Source organism: Protopterus annectens, chromosome 13.part0, assembly GCF_019279795.1.
Source record: "Protopterus annectens isolate FY-2018-M chromosome 13.part0, PAN1.0, whole genome shotgun sequence".
NCBI classification, from domain to species: Eukaryota; Metazoa; Chordata; order Ceratodontiformes; family Protopteridae; genus Protopterus; species Protopterus annectens.
The window spans coordinates 328,945,506-328,961,810 of record NC_056747.1 but is presented as its reverse complement, the minus strand read 5'-3'; the positions used below and the strand labels follow the sequence as shown (position 1 = coordinate 328,961,810).

The 16,305-nt window shown below is 39.2% G+C and overlaps 1 protein-coding gene across 3 annotated transcripts in view; it reads left to right on the top strand.

Annotated features, from left to right (window-relative positions):
- The window catches only part of SLC25A42 (solute carrier family 25 member 42), a 420,552-nt gene that overhangs the window by 52,566 nt on the left and 351,681 nt on the right, over window positions 1-16,305 (top strand). For all 3 annotated transcript variants that reach the window (XM_044053931.1, XM_044053932.1, XM_044053930.1), the window contains exon 3: window positions 8,578-8,686. In XM_044053931.1, the coding sequence (XP_043909866.1) occupies window positions 8,578-8,686 (109 nt within the window). The remainder of the gene's footprint in view (window positions 1-8,577; window positions 8,687-16,305) is intronic.

Sequence of the window (16,305 nt, the reverse complement as noted above, 5' to 3'; positions counted from 1 at the left end):
AGCCCAGCATGGGGAGAAATGGAGAGGAGCTCTGGAAGATGTGTGTGTTTGTTTGGGGGCAGGGTTTGAAACCGTAGGCAGGGCCTAAGGCTCCATTTCACCCAAGTCCAGCGCTGTACATAGAACTGTTGTATCATTGTTGCAGCTAAATGCAAGTAACTGTGAATGTCCCTTTGCAGGCCAACATAGTGTGGTACACTGGCCTGTTCTAATGTAAGAGCATTGTAGCTACTGGTCAGTCTGTGTACTACTTTTAAACGTTTGCAGCGTGTAAAACGATGGATAGGAAGGGTGGCAGTGACAGGGTGATGCTTTGACTGGAAGTGCCCAGGGGCACCCAACTTGACATCTGCTGGGGACCCCCCAAATGCTAACACTGGCCCTGTTTAGAGGTGAGAATGACAGCATTCCTTCTGCATATTAGTAGTAGTAAACACTTTTGTGTGATTTGGTGAGCTCTAAAGTGTACAGTTGCTTCCTTTTGTCTAAGTTTACAGCAGCATCTGTTTTGTGGGGGATATTTATTGTAGCATTTGCTTTATACATTGTTTTGACTTTTTTGCGGCAGCATCTGCCTTTATGGCAAGGAGTGTATGCTATTCTTGTGGTATAGAATATGAACTGTGTACATCAGTGGATTTGGTTGTGCAGCATGGATGTTCAAGAAAATAAATTGCTCATGTCTTGAAAACTTAACTTGTTCAACTGAATCTTTCCTGTAAGTAATAAAAAGAGGGTCTATGAAAGCTGGAAAAAAAGAGGTCATGATTTAGACTCAGATTGCTGAGCTGGAAAAATAAAATGCAACTCTTTGCAGTCGTACTTTGCTTACCAGGATAGAGAGAGATGTTGTAATGGAGATTTCTGAAGGAGATTTGAATATGCCCACTTTATTGATATGAAAGAGGATGAAGACTGTACTTGAGAGATGCTTCAATTTTGAATAGATTATCAGAGATGGTGCAGTTTCTGTGGAAGATAAAACAATTATTTTAAGCAATGCTTTAGTTATATATGTAGGTATATAGTGTTCTTAGAAGTTGTGCTTGGTTTTTAAGCTGTTAGATACAGCATAATGTAAAAGATGGACAACTGGCATTAACTGCATGTAGCTAACTTAATTTTACCTCATTGCAATTATCCCTAAAGTACACTTTTGGGAGAAAAGGCAATCGGAGACTTCAGTGGACATTAAGCCTATACCCATTATATTTCACAGAGCAAAAATTAAGTAGTGGAGAGAAAAAAAAATGTGTGAGCCTCATTACTGGTTGATAATCTATTGGATAAATATATCAGGAAAGCAGAATATGCTCTACATCAAAGCGCCTTTCACGTGCTGAAAGCTGCCCAAATGGAGTTCTTATAAGTCATGAACAGTATTCATTCTTGAAGGCATTCTAAGAACACAGACTGAATATATAGGGTTGTAGACATCATGGTTACCCAAGAATCTATTCCTTTCTTGAATGCATTTAAGGTTACTGACACTCGCATTGCTAATAGTAACTTATTCCAAGGCATTGATATTTATTCAGTGATACAGTTCCTCCTTGTATTTGTCATAAAACTTCCCATTTTAATTTTAGGTGAACTAATAAAAATAGTGGTAGGAAGAATACAAAATAAATTTGCCCAAAAAGTTTCAGATACGGATTTTTGTAATATAATCTTTTGAGTGAGTTGTGATTGATATCTGTTAGTCTTCCACCAGTATTTGACGATGTGGCCAAGTGTCTTGTTGGCCTCCTTTGGCTATAAGCTTAGTAAGAACCTATGAACCTGTACTGCATGCACATTACTGTTTTTGGAGAAGTGGTTAGACAGCTCCATCATCAGCTGAGATTAAAAGCTTATTGAGACGTGTATGTTTGGTAGTACAAGGTAAGTAAGATATTTAAACAGAAGTATTTCCAGTTAAGATGCCTTTTGTTGCTGAGTAAGACATCCTCAAAAGGGCAAGGACGTTCCTGGACTTGGAAAACAACAAAGATGTGATGTGTAAACAACCAGAGACTATTGCATTTACTGGTTCATAAGTTCATAGGAGTGTCCTAGGCTAATGGCCCTGGAGCCTTTACAAGCCTAGCCCATAGGATTACCCTGGCATCGTGCCACCCGACCTTAGTTCCCAGTGCCTCTGTTGAGTAGAGCCACTGGAGTGATCCCTGCGGTGAAGTTTCTATTTCCCATCCACTCATCAAGATTTCTCTTGAAGAGGGTCAGTGAAGTGCTCTGTTTGACATGTATGGGAAGTCTGTTCCATAGCAATTTCATCACGTTCTGTTGATTGTGGTAATGAGGTTGAGGTCTCTGGAGTGTGTGGTGCGGAGGGATTGGGAATTCTTTAGATGTGACACTTCTAACAGAGCTGGGTCAGACATGGCTTTGTAAGTCGAGCAGAGATCGCCTCTGAGTTCTAGACATTACTATGCCAACATGCTGAATATAGACATTGAAACAGAGTCATTTTGAGAAATCAATCCTTACAGTTTCAGAGAACATGACTAGGGAAGAGACGCAGGAAATAAGAAACTGCATCTTTAGGTATGACATGCTTATATGGACAGACCATAGAAAAGGCTTTATAGTTCAGGAAACCAAGATCATGAATGGATTTCTGTTTTGAAGCAGGTTGCTGACAATTATGAGGTTTGCCTTAAGTGACGGATCTAAACATAGGCCTGTTTGATGGCTTGCCTCTTGCCTCTAAAACATTTGGCTTGGATTTGCCTGAGTTTGAGCATGACATTTCATACCTTCATATCATCAGTCACTTTCCACTTTTCAGTTCTGGAAGCATTGCAAACAGATCTGCAGACATTGTGAAAAAATGGTTTTCTTTGCTGGATAACCAAGCAAGGTCCACCTCAGAAGTTCTTTAATAATCATGTACTTAGAAATATGGCGAGACCTTCAGCATTGAAACTATGACCACAGTGGCAAGTAGTCTTTGGAGCAGTGGCCCCTTAGAAGGACACAATCTGACACTAATACAAATATTGTTAAATGTAAGAGTTAGTAGTAGATGTGAGTAGGGAAATATTTTATTATTATGGTAAAAAAGATGTGCAGAGTGTCTGTGTTTACAGTCTATTTAAGCTTATGTTTGGTCAGAGCCCAAATCTCCCTTCTCTTCTGATTGTTACCTACAGCAGTGAACATGCCACTACATGAAATGTGCATGAAGCAAACAAGGCTGTTCATAAAATGTCAACCTCTGGGGAAGAAAAATCCTTTAAACTACCTGCATTCAAAAATGCTTCATTTAGAAACCTACTTAATCGTGCTACTCAAGGTGAGACATTTGGCAGAACAGGGAAATTGTTCGCCCCTTTTACTTTCAGAAATAGAGTAGTGATGCGTAGGAGAATCCTTATCATTTCATTCTCTCTGCGCTATATTCTGAATTCACAGTCAGCTGGTGACCCCAAGGTGTATTACTTTTCAGACAATCTGGGTCACGGATGATCTGCTTTTTGGTTGAGGAAGTTGTGCAAATCCTGTTGCATACAAAAAAGGCTTCACCTGGAAATTGGAATAAAAGAACTAATTGAAACTCTGGCAGTTCACATTACCTTTTGATCAGCTGTCCAAAACAGCTGACAGATTGCCTTATTCAGAAGTTTTTTTTTTAAGACAAATGAAGGAACATTGCAAGCCAACGATTGAATTTCTTTGTAAAATGTTAATGTGTGTGTCTTCTTTGCAGGAGAAGAGGAGGTTAAATTTGCAGTTACTTCATTTGCTTGGGACTAACAGCAGCATCCGTTTTGTGGGAGGTTTTTATTACAGTATTGCAGCATCTACTTTATATTTTGATTTAGGATATATTTTCAGCAGTATCTCTGCCTTTATGGCAGTGATTGTGTGCTTTTGCAGCAGGTTATAGTTATACTGAATTGTGTGTGTATTTCAGTGGTTGTTCTACAACTACACAGTGTAAGTGAATTGAAAACTCAACTTTTTTTCCAACGTTTTCATAAGCAACATTCCCAGTTGTACAGCCAGTGTCAATTCTGAAACCAAAACCCCAGTAATTGTACCTGCTCTGTAGATGCAGTTTTATTATTTGCTTTAAGAGCATGGGTTGCTATATCAGTGACAACTATAGGAACCCTTTTTGAAACTAGTAAATGGTTCTGAAAAGTGATCATTGTTAATGTCATCTTTTTGTATGTGTTAATTGGTTCATATACGTGGTAGAAGAAGAATCTTGCCAGCTTGGCCTTAGTACCAACTATACTATTATCCTGAAGTACAGATCAGATAGAATTATTATCCCCCTCATCTGTTTAATAAAGTTAAAGAATGCCTTTATCAGAAGCATTAGCAAATAAGAGAGCGCTCAAATAATATTTCCTGTTATGGATGGAACAGGCAAATAGATTTGAAAATCCATTTTTTATCCCTCTTTCTCTCTCATATGTATGTCCATGGAACTTTCAAATTGCGGCTGATACAATACCTTTGTTAGCAGTCTGTCATGAAATATTCTTTGTCAGTTCTTGTGTATGATGTGATGGGATACAACTCTTAACTATGTCCCAAATGATGAAAGGAGTGGTCAGAGGAGATGAAAGTGTGCTTCTGAGGACAGGGCTACAGTTAGGTGCCAAAGGGACTGCTGACACTTGGAGGAGGTCAGGTGATCAAGTAGGCATGGAGATAATAACATGAGCAACAGCTTCTCAAAACAGTGTATAGATCCATAGTCAGAAAGTGGCATACATGCGGAACCACATGCCAGTTACTGAAATGTACCCGTAAACACAAAAGTCTACTGGCCTTCTCTGTTGATTTTCTGTTTTCACACTGGGAGAGCTAGAGTTATGCTGTTATTCAATGTGCAGCCATCTTGGAAGTCACATGTAGAATCACATGCATGTCCGGATAGTCCAGAAGGGTGTCACTTGGCAAATGTACATCAGATATCAGTGGGAATGGATTAGAGCACAAAGAAAAAAATCCAGACTGCCCAGGGATGATGGCTCACCAGAATGAAACTCTCGCCCATGTGGCTGTTTGACTACTGCCATCCAGTGGAGTACAACTAAAGTAGAAAGACAAAGAAAAGGTTTAGTGGTCTAGGTGAAGAGGTCAAAAAGTGTACAGAAAAAAAGGCAGAAGAATTTAAAATTCCAACTCTTAACAATACTGTGAGAATTCTGGAGTCATGGCAGAACAGTGGTGCAGCAGATAGTGTTGTTACCTCGGAGCAAGAGATTCCCTGGTTCAATTCTTATCCAGGGTACCTTCTCTGTGGAGTCTGCATCTTTGCTTTGTTCGCATAGGTTTTCTTTGGGTGCTTAATTTTTCTCCCACATTCCAAAGACATGCAGTAGATGGATTGGACATTCTAAATTGGCCATAAGTGCAAGTATGTGCATGTGTAAAGTATGGAAGAACAAGTGTGGCAGGGCTAGCCACCCTGTGGTGTGAGCACTAGTTCTAGATGATGATGGTCATTGTTGATGTGACACTCCAACCTCATATGTAAAAATGGAAAAAGGAGTGATGGATGGATGGATTATATATTTGTATCATTGAAGATAAATTCTGTACTTAAAATGTCTGTGTCTATACACCAGTGCCTTCTACAAAACAGCTGTTTGCTGTGTCAGTGAGATTTAGTAAATTCAGAGTTTATAAGATGCCTTTCCCTACAAAAGCTTAACTACCAGCTGCTGGACTTCTTGAAAAAGATAACCAAAAATTTATACAAAATAATTCCTTAGTGCTGCAGTATTCAGAGTGCTCACTACTGAAGAGAACCTAAGCTACTAACTATGCATACATTTACAGGCAGTCTATTACCCTATACCCCTCAGCTCTGAGATGCATTCCCATACCCTTTCTATGGAAACATTGTATCCCTAAAGTTACAGTTCTCTGGAAAAAATAATCATTTTGTTTTCCACTGAGTTAGACTATCTGGTACCAGAATATGGGGTCCAATATGTAAATGTGTTTGTAACTTGCTTTGCTTAGTTTAAGCAGTTTGACATTGCAGGAATAGTGTGCTTTTGTATGAAAGAAAGTGGAATACTCAAGCTTCTCTGTTTGTATGAAACACACTTGAAAAAGATTTTTGTGTTCATAACTAGTGTTTATTTAATTTTGCTACAGTCAGACAGCTGGGGTGTACACAGTCAACAGTGGGGCTCTAACTGCAGGATATGGTAGCTGCCTGCAGCTAAGAATGACTGACCCTGCTGTTATGATTAAGTCTAAGGTGTACTCTGTCAACAGTGGGGCTATAGTTGCTAGATATGGGAGTTGTCAGTGGATGAGAATGACTGACCCTGCTGTCATAATCAAGTTAAGCAATCATTAGCTGGGCTTTAAAGGACTGATGTGCATTTTGTATAAAGGAATTCTGAGTACTTTACTGTAAGACTTGATAATACTGTACTGTACCATAATTAGCTGGAAACACTGTATGCAATGAGACTGAGAAACGAAAGTCTTTATCTGTTAATTACCCATGCTCATGCTAAACAGGTGCCAGTCTCTCCTTTATGGCCCAAGTCTTGTGCACTTTTCAGAATGAATTCTCCAAACATTGTAGTTCATTCAGTAAGGCTTTATTAGATGTTCACAATAGCCAAATAATGTCTTCATTAACAATACTGATAAACAATTAGTGGTCAAAGTTGCTGCATGTCATATTCTGATTGTCCTGAACAACATCAACTAACATAGTCTTTAGATGACCTGTCTTCTGTACTCAGGCTCGAGTGTCTGCCATCTTCTCTGAAGTAACAGGTCGAACAAACTTACTAACCTTAACTGAACTGCTGTCCTAAACACAACATATTATATTGCTTCTGTCCAGTAATTTTCTTTATTTACGTTTTATAACCTTGGTCTCAAGCTTTGTCTCGTATGTGCTTTATTTAAAGAACATTCTGTAGCTAGCAAGATTGCATCTTCCCTTGAGAAAAGAGCATTCTGTCTGCACACTTGATGCTTATCTTTTCTTTCTAATAAACTGTCTCTCATGCTTGACCAGCAAGGTTATTTCTCTTTCTGCTTAACTGTCTTTTATGCTTAAATGAAACACAATTTATTTTACGGGTTAGCCTGTCTAATGTCTAATAACTACTTTAAAATAGAAGTCCCTAATCTAACACTCGGTACTACTCAGTACAGTATTCGGTCAACAGTGGGGCTACAGTTGCTAGATGTGGCAGTTGTCAATGGATGAGAATGACTGACCCTGCTGTCATAATCAAGTTAAGCAGTCATTAGCTGAGCTTTACAGGACTAGTGTGCATTTTGTGTAAAGTAAGTCTGAGTACTTTACTGTGGCTAATTTTGTCATAACTGGACAACTTAATGTGTACACAGTCAAATGACTGTAACTGATGGGCGTGCACATTTCTGGATTATAGTGATAGCAGGCTGAGTGGTCTTTTATGGTTGAAATGTTCTAAAATCAGCAATTTTATTATTCTTTAGTAAATTTTGTTTAATTTCTTACTGGAAAAATATTTACAGTTACTCAAATGTAAAGCAAGCAATACACATGAATGTTGTTTTGGTAAACAAATATAATTTAAAACAATTATGATGACAAGTACAAAAGAACATGTGCATTTGTGAGTGGTCCAAAAAAGTGTGTTGAGGGGAGAAAATGTACACTTAATCTGCCACTGTGTACATTTGTATGTTTTTTGAAAACAACGCAACAAAATTGGGATGCATGGCTGGCAGCAGAATACGGGGGGGGGGGGGGCAAGATGTAGATGTGTATGTAACTTGCCCTCTTAAGATTTACTTAAAGAAGTCTGACATCTCTGGAATTGTGTGCCTTTGTGTGAAATAAAGAAGAATACTTCAGCTACTGAAACATGCATGAAATAGATTTTTGTGTCCATAATTATTATTTATTAAATTCTACTACAATCAGACTGTTGAGGTGTACACAGTCAACAATGGGGCTATAATTGCTGTATATGGGAGCTGTCTGTGGATAAGAATGACTGACCCTGCTGTCATGATCAAGTTAAGCAGTCATTAGCTGAGCTTTGTATTAATAAGTAGGCATTTGGGTACAGGAAGTCTGAATATTTTACTGTGGCTAGTTTTTTGGTGGTTATAACTACAACAGGCCTAGTGGTCTTCCATGGTTTAAATGTTCTAAAATGGACATATTTGTTGTTCATTAAATGTTGTTTCATTTCTTGCTGGAAAAATGCTCTAGGTTACTCAAATGTAAAGCAAACACACAGACAACTTTTGCTTTATTAAACAATAAAAATCTGAAACAATCAGGATAGGAAATTACAAAAGAACATGTGCATTTACGTGTGGTCCCAAAAATAAATGAATTAAAATGTGTGTGTCCAGGAAATGTGAGGAAATGCCATGTGTTGTTAAAGTCAGCTGGAATTTTTTTCCATGGTAGTAAAAGTGCTCCCATTTCATTTAATGTTTCAGCCTACTCAAGGCAGATCATTATCCCAACATAACACATTCTGTCATAACTTATTTAATAATAAGTGCAATTTTAATTTATGTGGAAAGGAAAAACAGATATGGATTTCAGATATATTCATTATTTTAATGCAGGAATTGAAACAAAGAACTGTGATAAATTCCTTATTCTCTGGAGCATTTGCTGGAGCTGTGGCCAAAACAGCAGTAGCACCATTAGACAGAACAAAAATCATGTTTCAAGGTAAGAAGTTCTGGACAGTGTTCATTGTGAGTCTGTGGAACAAGTTAAGCCATTCACAAACATGCATTATAATTCTTTTAGCATTCCTACAGTAAGTAATATTATGTTCCAATATTTACAGTTTGTCTCATATTTTGCACATTTTAGAATGGAAAGACCACAAAAGTACCTCACCAAGAGGATTACTGGCCTCAAACAGATGCCCCATGCAGCCCGACTCAAGCACTCAGTTGCATACCGCTTACTCAGAGGTGATCTCTGCCTGACATACAAGGCAATGTCCAACCCAGAATTTGATGGACATGAGCCACACACTCTAGAGATATAAACCTCACCACAACGATAAATAGGACATGCTGGAGGGATATATTCCTGTCCCAGAGACTCCCCATGCTTTGGAACAGGATTCCAATATATATCAGGCAGAGCCCCTCACTAACACTCTTCAAGAGAAATCTTGACAGGTGGATGGGAAACAGAAAATTTACCCCGGGGATCACTGCAGTGGCTCTGCTGGACAGTGGCACAGGGAAATAATGGCTCTGCTGGACAGGGGCACAGGGAACTAAACTAAGGGGGTGGCGAAAGCCAACACATTCTGGCTAGACTTATAAATGCCCTTGGGCAGATAGCCTAGTACTTACCTATAAACCTATGAACAGTGGCTAGTTTTAAGTTTTATCACTAGCTATGCATTTCAGAGACTTATCACATGATAAAACTCAAGGTTATTGCATGTTTGTCTCTGCTCCCCCCTACCCAAATGAGGCATACACAATAGATATGCCAATGATGTTAGATGTATATTGCATTTGATGTATAGATCTGGTCATTGATGTTAGTACTCTCATCGATGTGCTGCCACCATGCAACTGTGACAGTTTATTGGCAAGTGCATACACATGAGGGTGAAGAAAAGAGGGCAGGTGAGCATGGTTACTGTCTGGTACACAGTTGCAGAAATTATTCTCCAGCACTAGAACTGCAGACTTGCTGGCATTCTGGGATCTTAGACATTTATTCAGTGTCTGTGTCGGATGAATCTAAGCATTTGAATAGTGAGTGAGGTTTGCAGTGTACTCTGCAGCATTCATAGTAGCCTTGTCCTGTAAGGTTTATTGGCAGGTGGTGTCTCTACCTGATATGGTAGCAGTTATCCAAATTACTTGTTTAACTTATTAAGTTGGGTGTAATTAATCATTTCCTTTACAAACCAAATTGCTTTCATTTTGTTTGAGCTTTTTCTATGGCTTGTGCTGAAAATGGACTTTGCTCAGTCAGACTGTTTGGGTCAACAAACAAGAAGTAATACACATTTTGGGTAGACAATATTAATATAGTTTAGCATCATTATTAGTTTCTGTAACTATGTATGCTATTTTTAATCAGCCTTTAATGTTGTTCTTGTCTTGAGAGTGACTTGTATGATTGTACTTGGAAGTACAGCAGTGTGCTTCTAACCCCCTTAACTTGACCATCAGTGTTTAAGTAATATATTTTTTTGCAAAGAAATATATAAACTGTGCTTAAGGACTGTTGGGGCAGAGCCCCTGCTGTGCTGAAGCTTTTCACTTCAGTGTGTCAGGTAAGTATAAAAGGTAAGAACATTAGATGAAAGCAGGCATATGGCTGTGCTAGCACTGTTTCCATTATAGAGCATAATGGTGTGAGGCAGGGCTTGACCATCTGAAGGCATGCAGAAGTGACAAGGATGCTAATCTTACATTGGGGTGCTCACAAGATTTGTTTCCATGCTCAGGTTCTTATTCTCACAAAGTTCTAAGACTGACTGCTGTACTGTACTGCAGCCATGTTTGAGTTGTCTTCCTTTCCTCTCCAATTCATTCATGTCACTTGGTGAGAGTAGAACTCAAACTTTCTTACACAGTTTTTTTGTAGTTAGTTTTTAAGTTACTGCAACTTTTTTCATCTTAGTGCATACACTTCATTGTGGCTGCTCATTTCAGTAAGTGTAGCTCTAGACAGTAGAATCATTCAATGACAAGTGCATTTGTTTAGGATTAGTGTAAGACTTTATCTACAGTTTCCAGAGTTTACTGTTTTTTGATACAGCCACTTGGTGTTGTAGGGCCCTGTGCTTACTGTGACATATTTTTTCAGTAAGTGTTCATGCATGGAATTCCACTGAAGAAGCACAAGCATCATGGTCGACAGGAGAAGACTAAGAACTAGAAGCCTTTTGCATGTTCAGGGACCCATAGGCTTCCTTCATCCAAGTAATGGGAACCCCAATACCTCCTGTAGGCATTCTGTTCCTTAGATTCCTTCATTTGCTTCCCAGTCTCCTCGTGGCAGTGCAGCCCTTGTCCTGTCCAACAAAGAAGGTGCTGCTACAGAATGCGCTTTCTAGTTGCAGGCTTGCGGAGTTGCATGGTTTTTCAACAACTTCAAGTTTACAGGTCCTCATCCCCAAAATCTCATTTAGTTCATACACCCCTCATTGCTTCTTAGCCTTGATACAAAGAACCTCTCATTATTTTTCCAGCCTTGATTTTAAGAACCATTTCAGCTGCCTTTGCCTCTCTCCTTCCTCCAATCTGAAGACCCCACCCACCAAAAAAAAAAAAAAAAAAAAATCAAGCCTTCTTTTGGCAGCATCACCAAGTCCAAATTGATTATATATACATATCTGCTGACCTCACAAGACCCAAACATAGTGAAAGTTTTGAAACATGAGGAGAATAAATCTAAGATGACTTCCCTTCTTAGTCTAGCAGAATCATATCAGTGTCAAGTGGGAATGGAAATCAAACCAGAAGAAGATAAAAATCAGGCAGCAAATGAATGCACCAAAAAACAAAAGAAGGAATATAAGATGAAGGATCAGATGAGAAGGCAAGAAATGTGGAAAATGCATAAATATAGTTGCAAGTATAGAAAACTCCTGGAAGAATCTCCTGTTGATCAAGATCATACACAGGAATGGTTAAGGAGAGGCGAATTAAAACCAAAAGATGAATGGTTGATATTGGCGGCTCAAGATAGTGGGCTTACGTGCACATTGGTTTAAAAGTCCATTGAACATGTGGGAGAAACAGATAAATGTAGTGTTTGTAAAACAGAATTGGAAATAGTCGCATACATTGTTCCTGGTTGTGATACACTAATGGCAGAAGGACTGTATAATGAAAAGCATAATAATGTGGCAAGACTGTTGCATTGGGGATTGTGCAATCATTATAATACTGAATTAGCTGAAAAACACTGGAAACATGAGCCACAAAGCATCATAGAAAATGATGAAGTCTACATCACATGGGATCTCCCATTACCAACATTTCAAAAGATAGATGTGAGAAAACCAGATATAGTGGTCCGTGAAAAGAAGACAAAAGTAGCATTGATAATTGAAATTGCTACACCCAGTGTCTTGCGTACAGAGAGACCAAGTCATAAAATATCAGGATTTACAGTCCGAAATAGCATTGATAATTGAAATTGCTACACCCAGTGTCTTGCGTACAGAGAGACCAAGTCATAAAATATCAGGATTTACAGTCCAAAATGAGAGCAATGTTGGAAGAAAGATACCCAGACAATTCCAGTAGTACTAGGAGCAACAGGTCTTTTAAAAAAGAATTTACAATCTTATTTAGATATGTTACCAGTACATTTAACTGTGTATGAATTGCAGGAGGAGTCATTACTGAACACATTGCGGGTGCTGCGAAGAGCACTTCTGGCTGACATCAAAAATTGAAATAAAACTAATTTCATGAACTTTAATCATACTTTGACTTAGGAATGGGGTTCATTCCCATCATGTTAGTAGAAACCCAAAAGATATGGAGAAATTAAGAATTATGAACTAGCTGATGAAGTGACCTGTTGGAAGTTTGAGACCTGCTAGTTCAGGACCCAACACTTTGAACAGCAAACTCCACGTCATACAGTGAAATAAATTGTGAAACCTGATAGACATTTCATGCGTTTTTGCATGGAGCTTCACTGTGGGGCTGCCCTCCTGTATCCCTGCTCTTTACTTATGCTAACTGTGAGATTGCTGTATCACAGAGGAAGGGGGAATGTTGTGATCTGCTTCAGCCCAGACTTTGTGTATCTCTCTCATTTGCAATTGTAGTTCCACGTTTCCAAGGAATGCAGTTGACGTCCTTCCATTTTCAGTAGGTACCCACCTCCTGCTGTGTTTATGATCTTCCTTCCTCATTCTGTAGAAGTTGTTTTTTGGTACAAGCTGTATTGAGTGTTAAGCTCTTTGACCTCCGTCATTCTCAGCATCACTTTACACCAAGATCTTCTGTCTGACACTGAGCTCATCACCATTATGCAGGGTGCAGTTTGTCTACTTGGCCAGGGCCTTCACCCATTTGGTTACTGCACTTTCATTGACTCTCTTTCCCGACATCAGTTTAAAGTCTCTGTTACAGGTTTTGGTCCTTTGAAAAGCCATCTATGTGCCTTTTGTGGCACCACTTGTCCACCATTGGCCTGTATCTGTTTTACATCCCTCACCTTCTGTATGTACCTTTCTCTTCCATTAATTCACTCCACTTCCACCCCCGGTTACAGTTTTATCCATTTATGCTTCTTGCAGTATTGCTACAGCATCAGCCATCTGATAAATGACCTTCATCTGTGCTAGCCTTATGGCATTAGAATCAAGGTGCAGGGACTGCATTATCCAAGAAGACAGTGCCCAAATCCATAACTCCAGTTTCTAAGAGGTATGGAGTGGTGGAGGAGGTAGAATTCAGGTCTTTCTCTTTGGGGATAATTAGGAATCCACAGTACAAAATTCCACCTCTAAATATGATGAGAAGGAAGGTCAAGCCTTCCTGTCAACACCTCTCCTCTAGATGATCTCACTTTTGGGGATTTACTAAGATTAATGAAAGAATAGCGAATGGTTTGCTGCTGCAATTCATTCATCTCTGCATAGGCTGATGGAATTTTGTCATACTTTGAAGAAGCTTGTGAGAGATCTCCTTCCTCGTTCCTGCTTTTCAGTGTTACAAAGAAGGCTTCTCTGCTCATGTATACGTTGTTGCCCCATCCCTACAAAAGCAGCAGGGCCTTTCCAGCCGTAAGACTTCCTGCTTGTAGCAGAAAAGGCAGAGTCAAATATGACTACTTTGGCCGCTGGATAATAGAATTTAGCTCCTCACTACACCAAACGATAGTGATTCACCACTCCGCTATTGGAATCATAGAATTTGGATCACTTTGTAAGTTTATGTTTAAGTTCTTCACTTTGGCTATGCAGATGCTGAACCTACCTTGTATAGTTTACTGTCAGAGGGATCTGCTCCATAAAACCTATGAAAGTTTAGACCAGTTATTTGAGGGTAAGCTTAACGAAACTTTTAAGATGAGTGGCAGCAGCTCCTTTCAACATAAGTTTGCACATGGTCAGGGTAGCCTGTGAAGCAATGTATATGGCTAGTTGTGCAACAGGTGCTGTCATCATGAAACACAAATACCTTTTTGTATTTTCCATTCTCTGAGAATGCTAAGGTATCCTGTGTATATTTTCTTCTCTAGTGGCTGTTGCAGTTTGGACTTGTGATAAGTACTTAGGTTATAGATATGAAAAAGAAAGCCAATCATTCATAGAGCATGGGAAATAATCTCAAAAGCTGATGTTTTTTTTTATAGTGAATCCATCAATCCAGTAGAGATCTGGCATGTGCCAGTTCTAGCAAGGTCCACAGTAGCAGAATGGAAGGGCCCGCAGAAGTACCATTGATTGGCTTTTGATGGGTACTTTCGAGCTTAGTGGGCCCAGCCTGCAGGGATTCTAGCAGTCCTATTCTTCCTGATCACCTCCAAAACCAAGAGATGGTTATGAGCTGAATCTTCTTTCACCGATTGGCATTTTTCACCCTTGCATCTGATGGGTGCGTATGGGAAGATATTCAAACATTTGTTACACAATATAATTTTGATTCTTCAACTCCTACCCAAATCTTGACTCCAGCTATCCTTAACTGATGAAATGCAACAATATAAAATTGCCATCTGGCATGTCCTAATAGGCCAACAAGGTCAGAACTACTATTACATTTGTGTTTAGTTACTAAAACAAGGAGACAAGATCAGCCGTGGATCTCGACAGTCTGTCATTTGCAAGGCCGAGTTTTTACATAATCACTTTAGTCTTTATCTCCTTATTTACAGATTACATTAGATGTATTCTGTAGAGGTTATCTTCATAACAGAATAAGGGAAAAGCACCAAGGATTTTTGTGTTTCTGCATAGCCGTTGGTCATTTCTAGACTGCCATTTGGCCTCTCTCTGTATATATTTCCGGGAGTCTTTACCCGGTATATTATTTTTACAACTGGCTTCTGGTTGTAAGTGAAAGCAAAGCTGTGATAAAGTCTCTTCAGTGAAATCTGTTTCAGGAACAGGGAAGAGTGACTATTTTACAAAGTCATATCTAACTTCATTGCATTTTATTGCTTTTATAGGCTGAAATTTTGAAAAAAAGTGTTGATTAAAAACTTTTCTCCTCCTTCACTGATTCAGAACTTTCCTTACCATGCAACTTCTCAGAGTCTCCCAGGCAATAGGTTTTATCAGGCCTATGAATTACTATGCTTGTAGCAGCCTCTTTAATCATGGTACCTTTTGCCTTCTTACATATTATGTATAAAACATAATTGAACTCTAAAAATCCCTGTGGTTCTACAACAGTTCATATCTGGAATACTAGATTATTCTGCCAGTTCATTGTTTGGTGGATAGACTCCACCAGTTTATTGTTTGGTTCCCAGTTTACTTTCCTAGTTCTGTGTCTGCTGCCACCATTAGTACTTTGAATGTGGATGGGAACCGTTTCTAGGCCTTTCCTGCAGACTGCTTTTCTGGGGAAAACAGAATGCTTGGTACTACATCAGCCTTCTGCAAGTGAGGGCTGTGAGTTTCACCTAGACCATCTTTATCACTTTCTTCTGAAGAACCATCTTCTGGCCCAGTCAAGCACCATGGCAGTGATGTGGTACATCAGCAAACGGGTGTTGCATGATTTGTCTTTATCCTTTGTACAAGGAAGCCATGTTCCTCTGGGAACGGACCATTTCAAGGGAATTCACTCTCTTGATGATTTTCCTTGGTACTGCAGCTGAAAAAAAAATCTTCACCTCTGCAAAGGCTCTGGACCTTTTCCAGGAACATTTCGAGGTGTTCCTTGTAGGTCTTTTGCATTTCCAGCCAGTGCATTTTAGTAACTTCTTATTGAGAGTCACTTCCTTATGCAGTCTGTCCTTGAATGTCTGTTGTAGTCCCTGGCCAGAAGGGCTGTTTTCATAGTTGCCAGTTACATTTGCATTTCTAGCTGCGTTAACAAGAAGAAATATTATCTGTAGCCCACCTTTGCTCTTAATGCATACTAACCTCATTAGTTTTGGTTTCCACGTGTTTTGAACCACAATTTCATTTGTCACCCCACCCTGGAAACTTCTCAGACTTGTAGTCTACTGTCTTGAATGCTTGCCACAAATCTTTTCACACTTTTTTTATTATAACATGTTAGTGTATTCACCACACTGGTGTGCATTTTAAATGCTCCTGGAAAGTATCCACTGGGAAGGTTTACAACATTAAACAGATTTGTACAGTCTTCTTCTAAGACTCT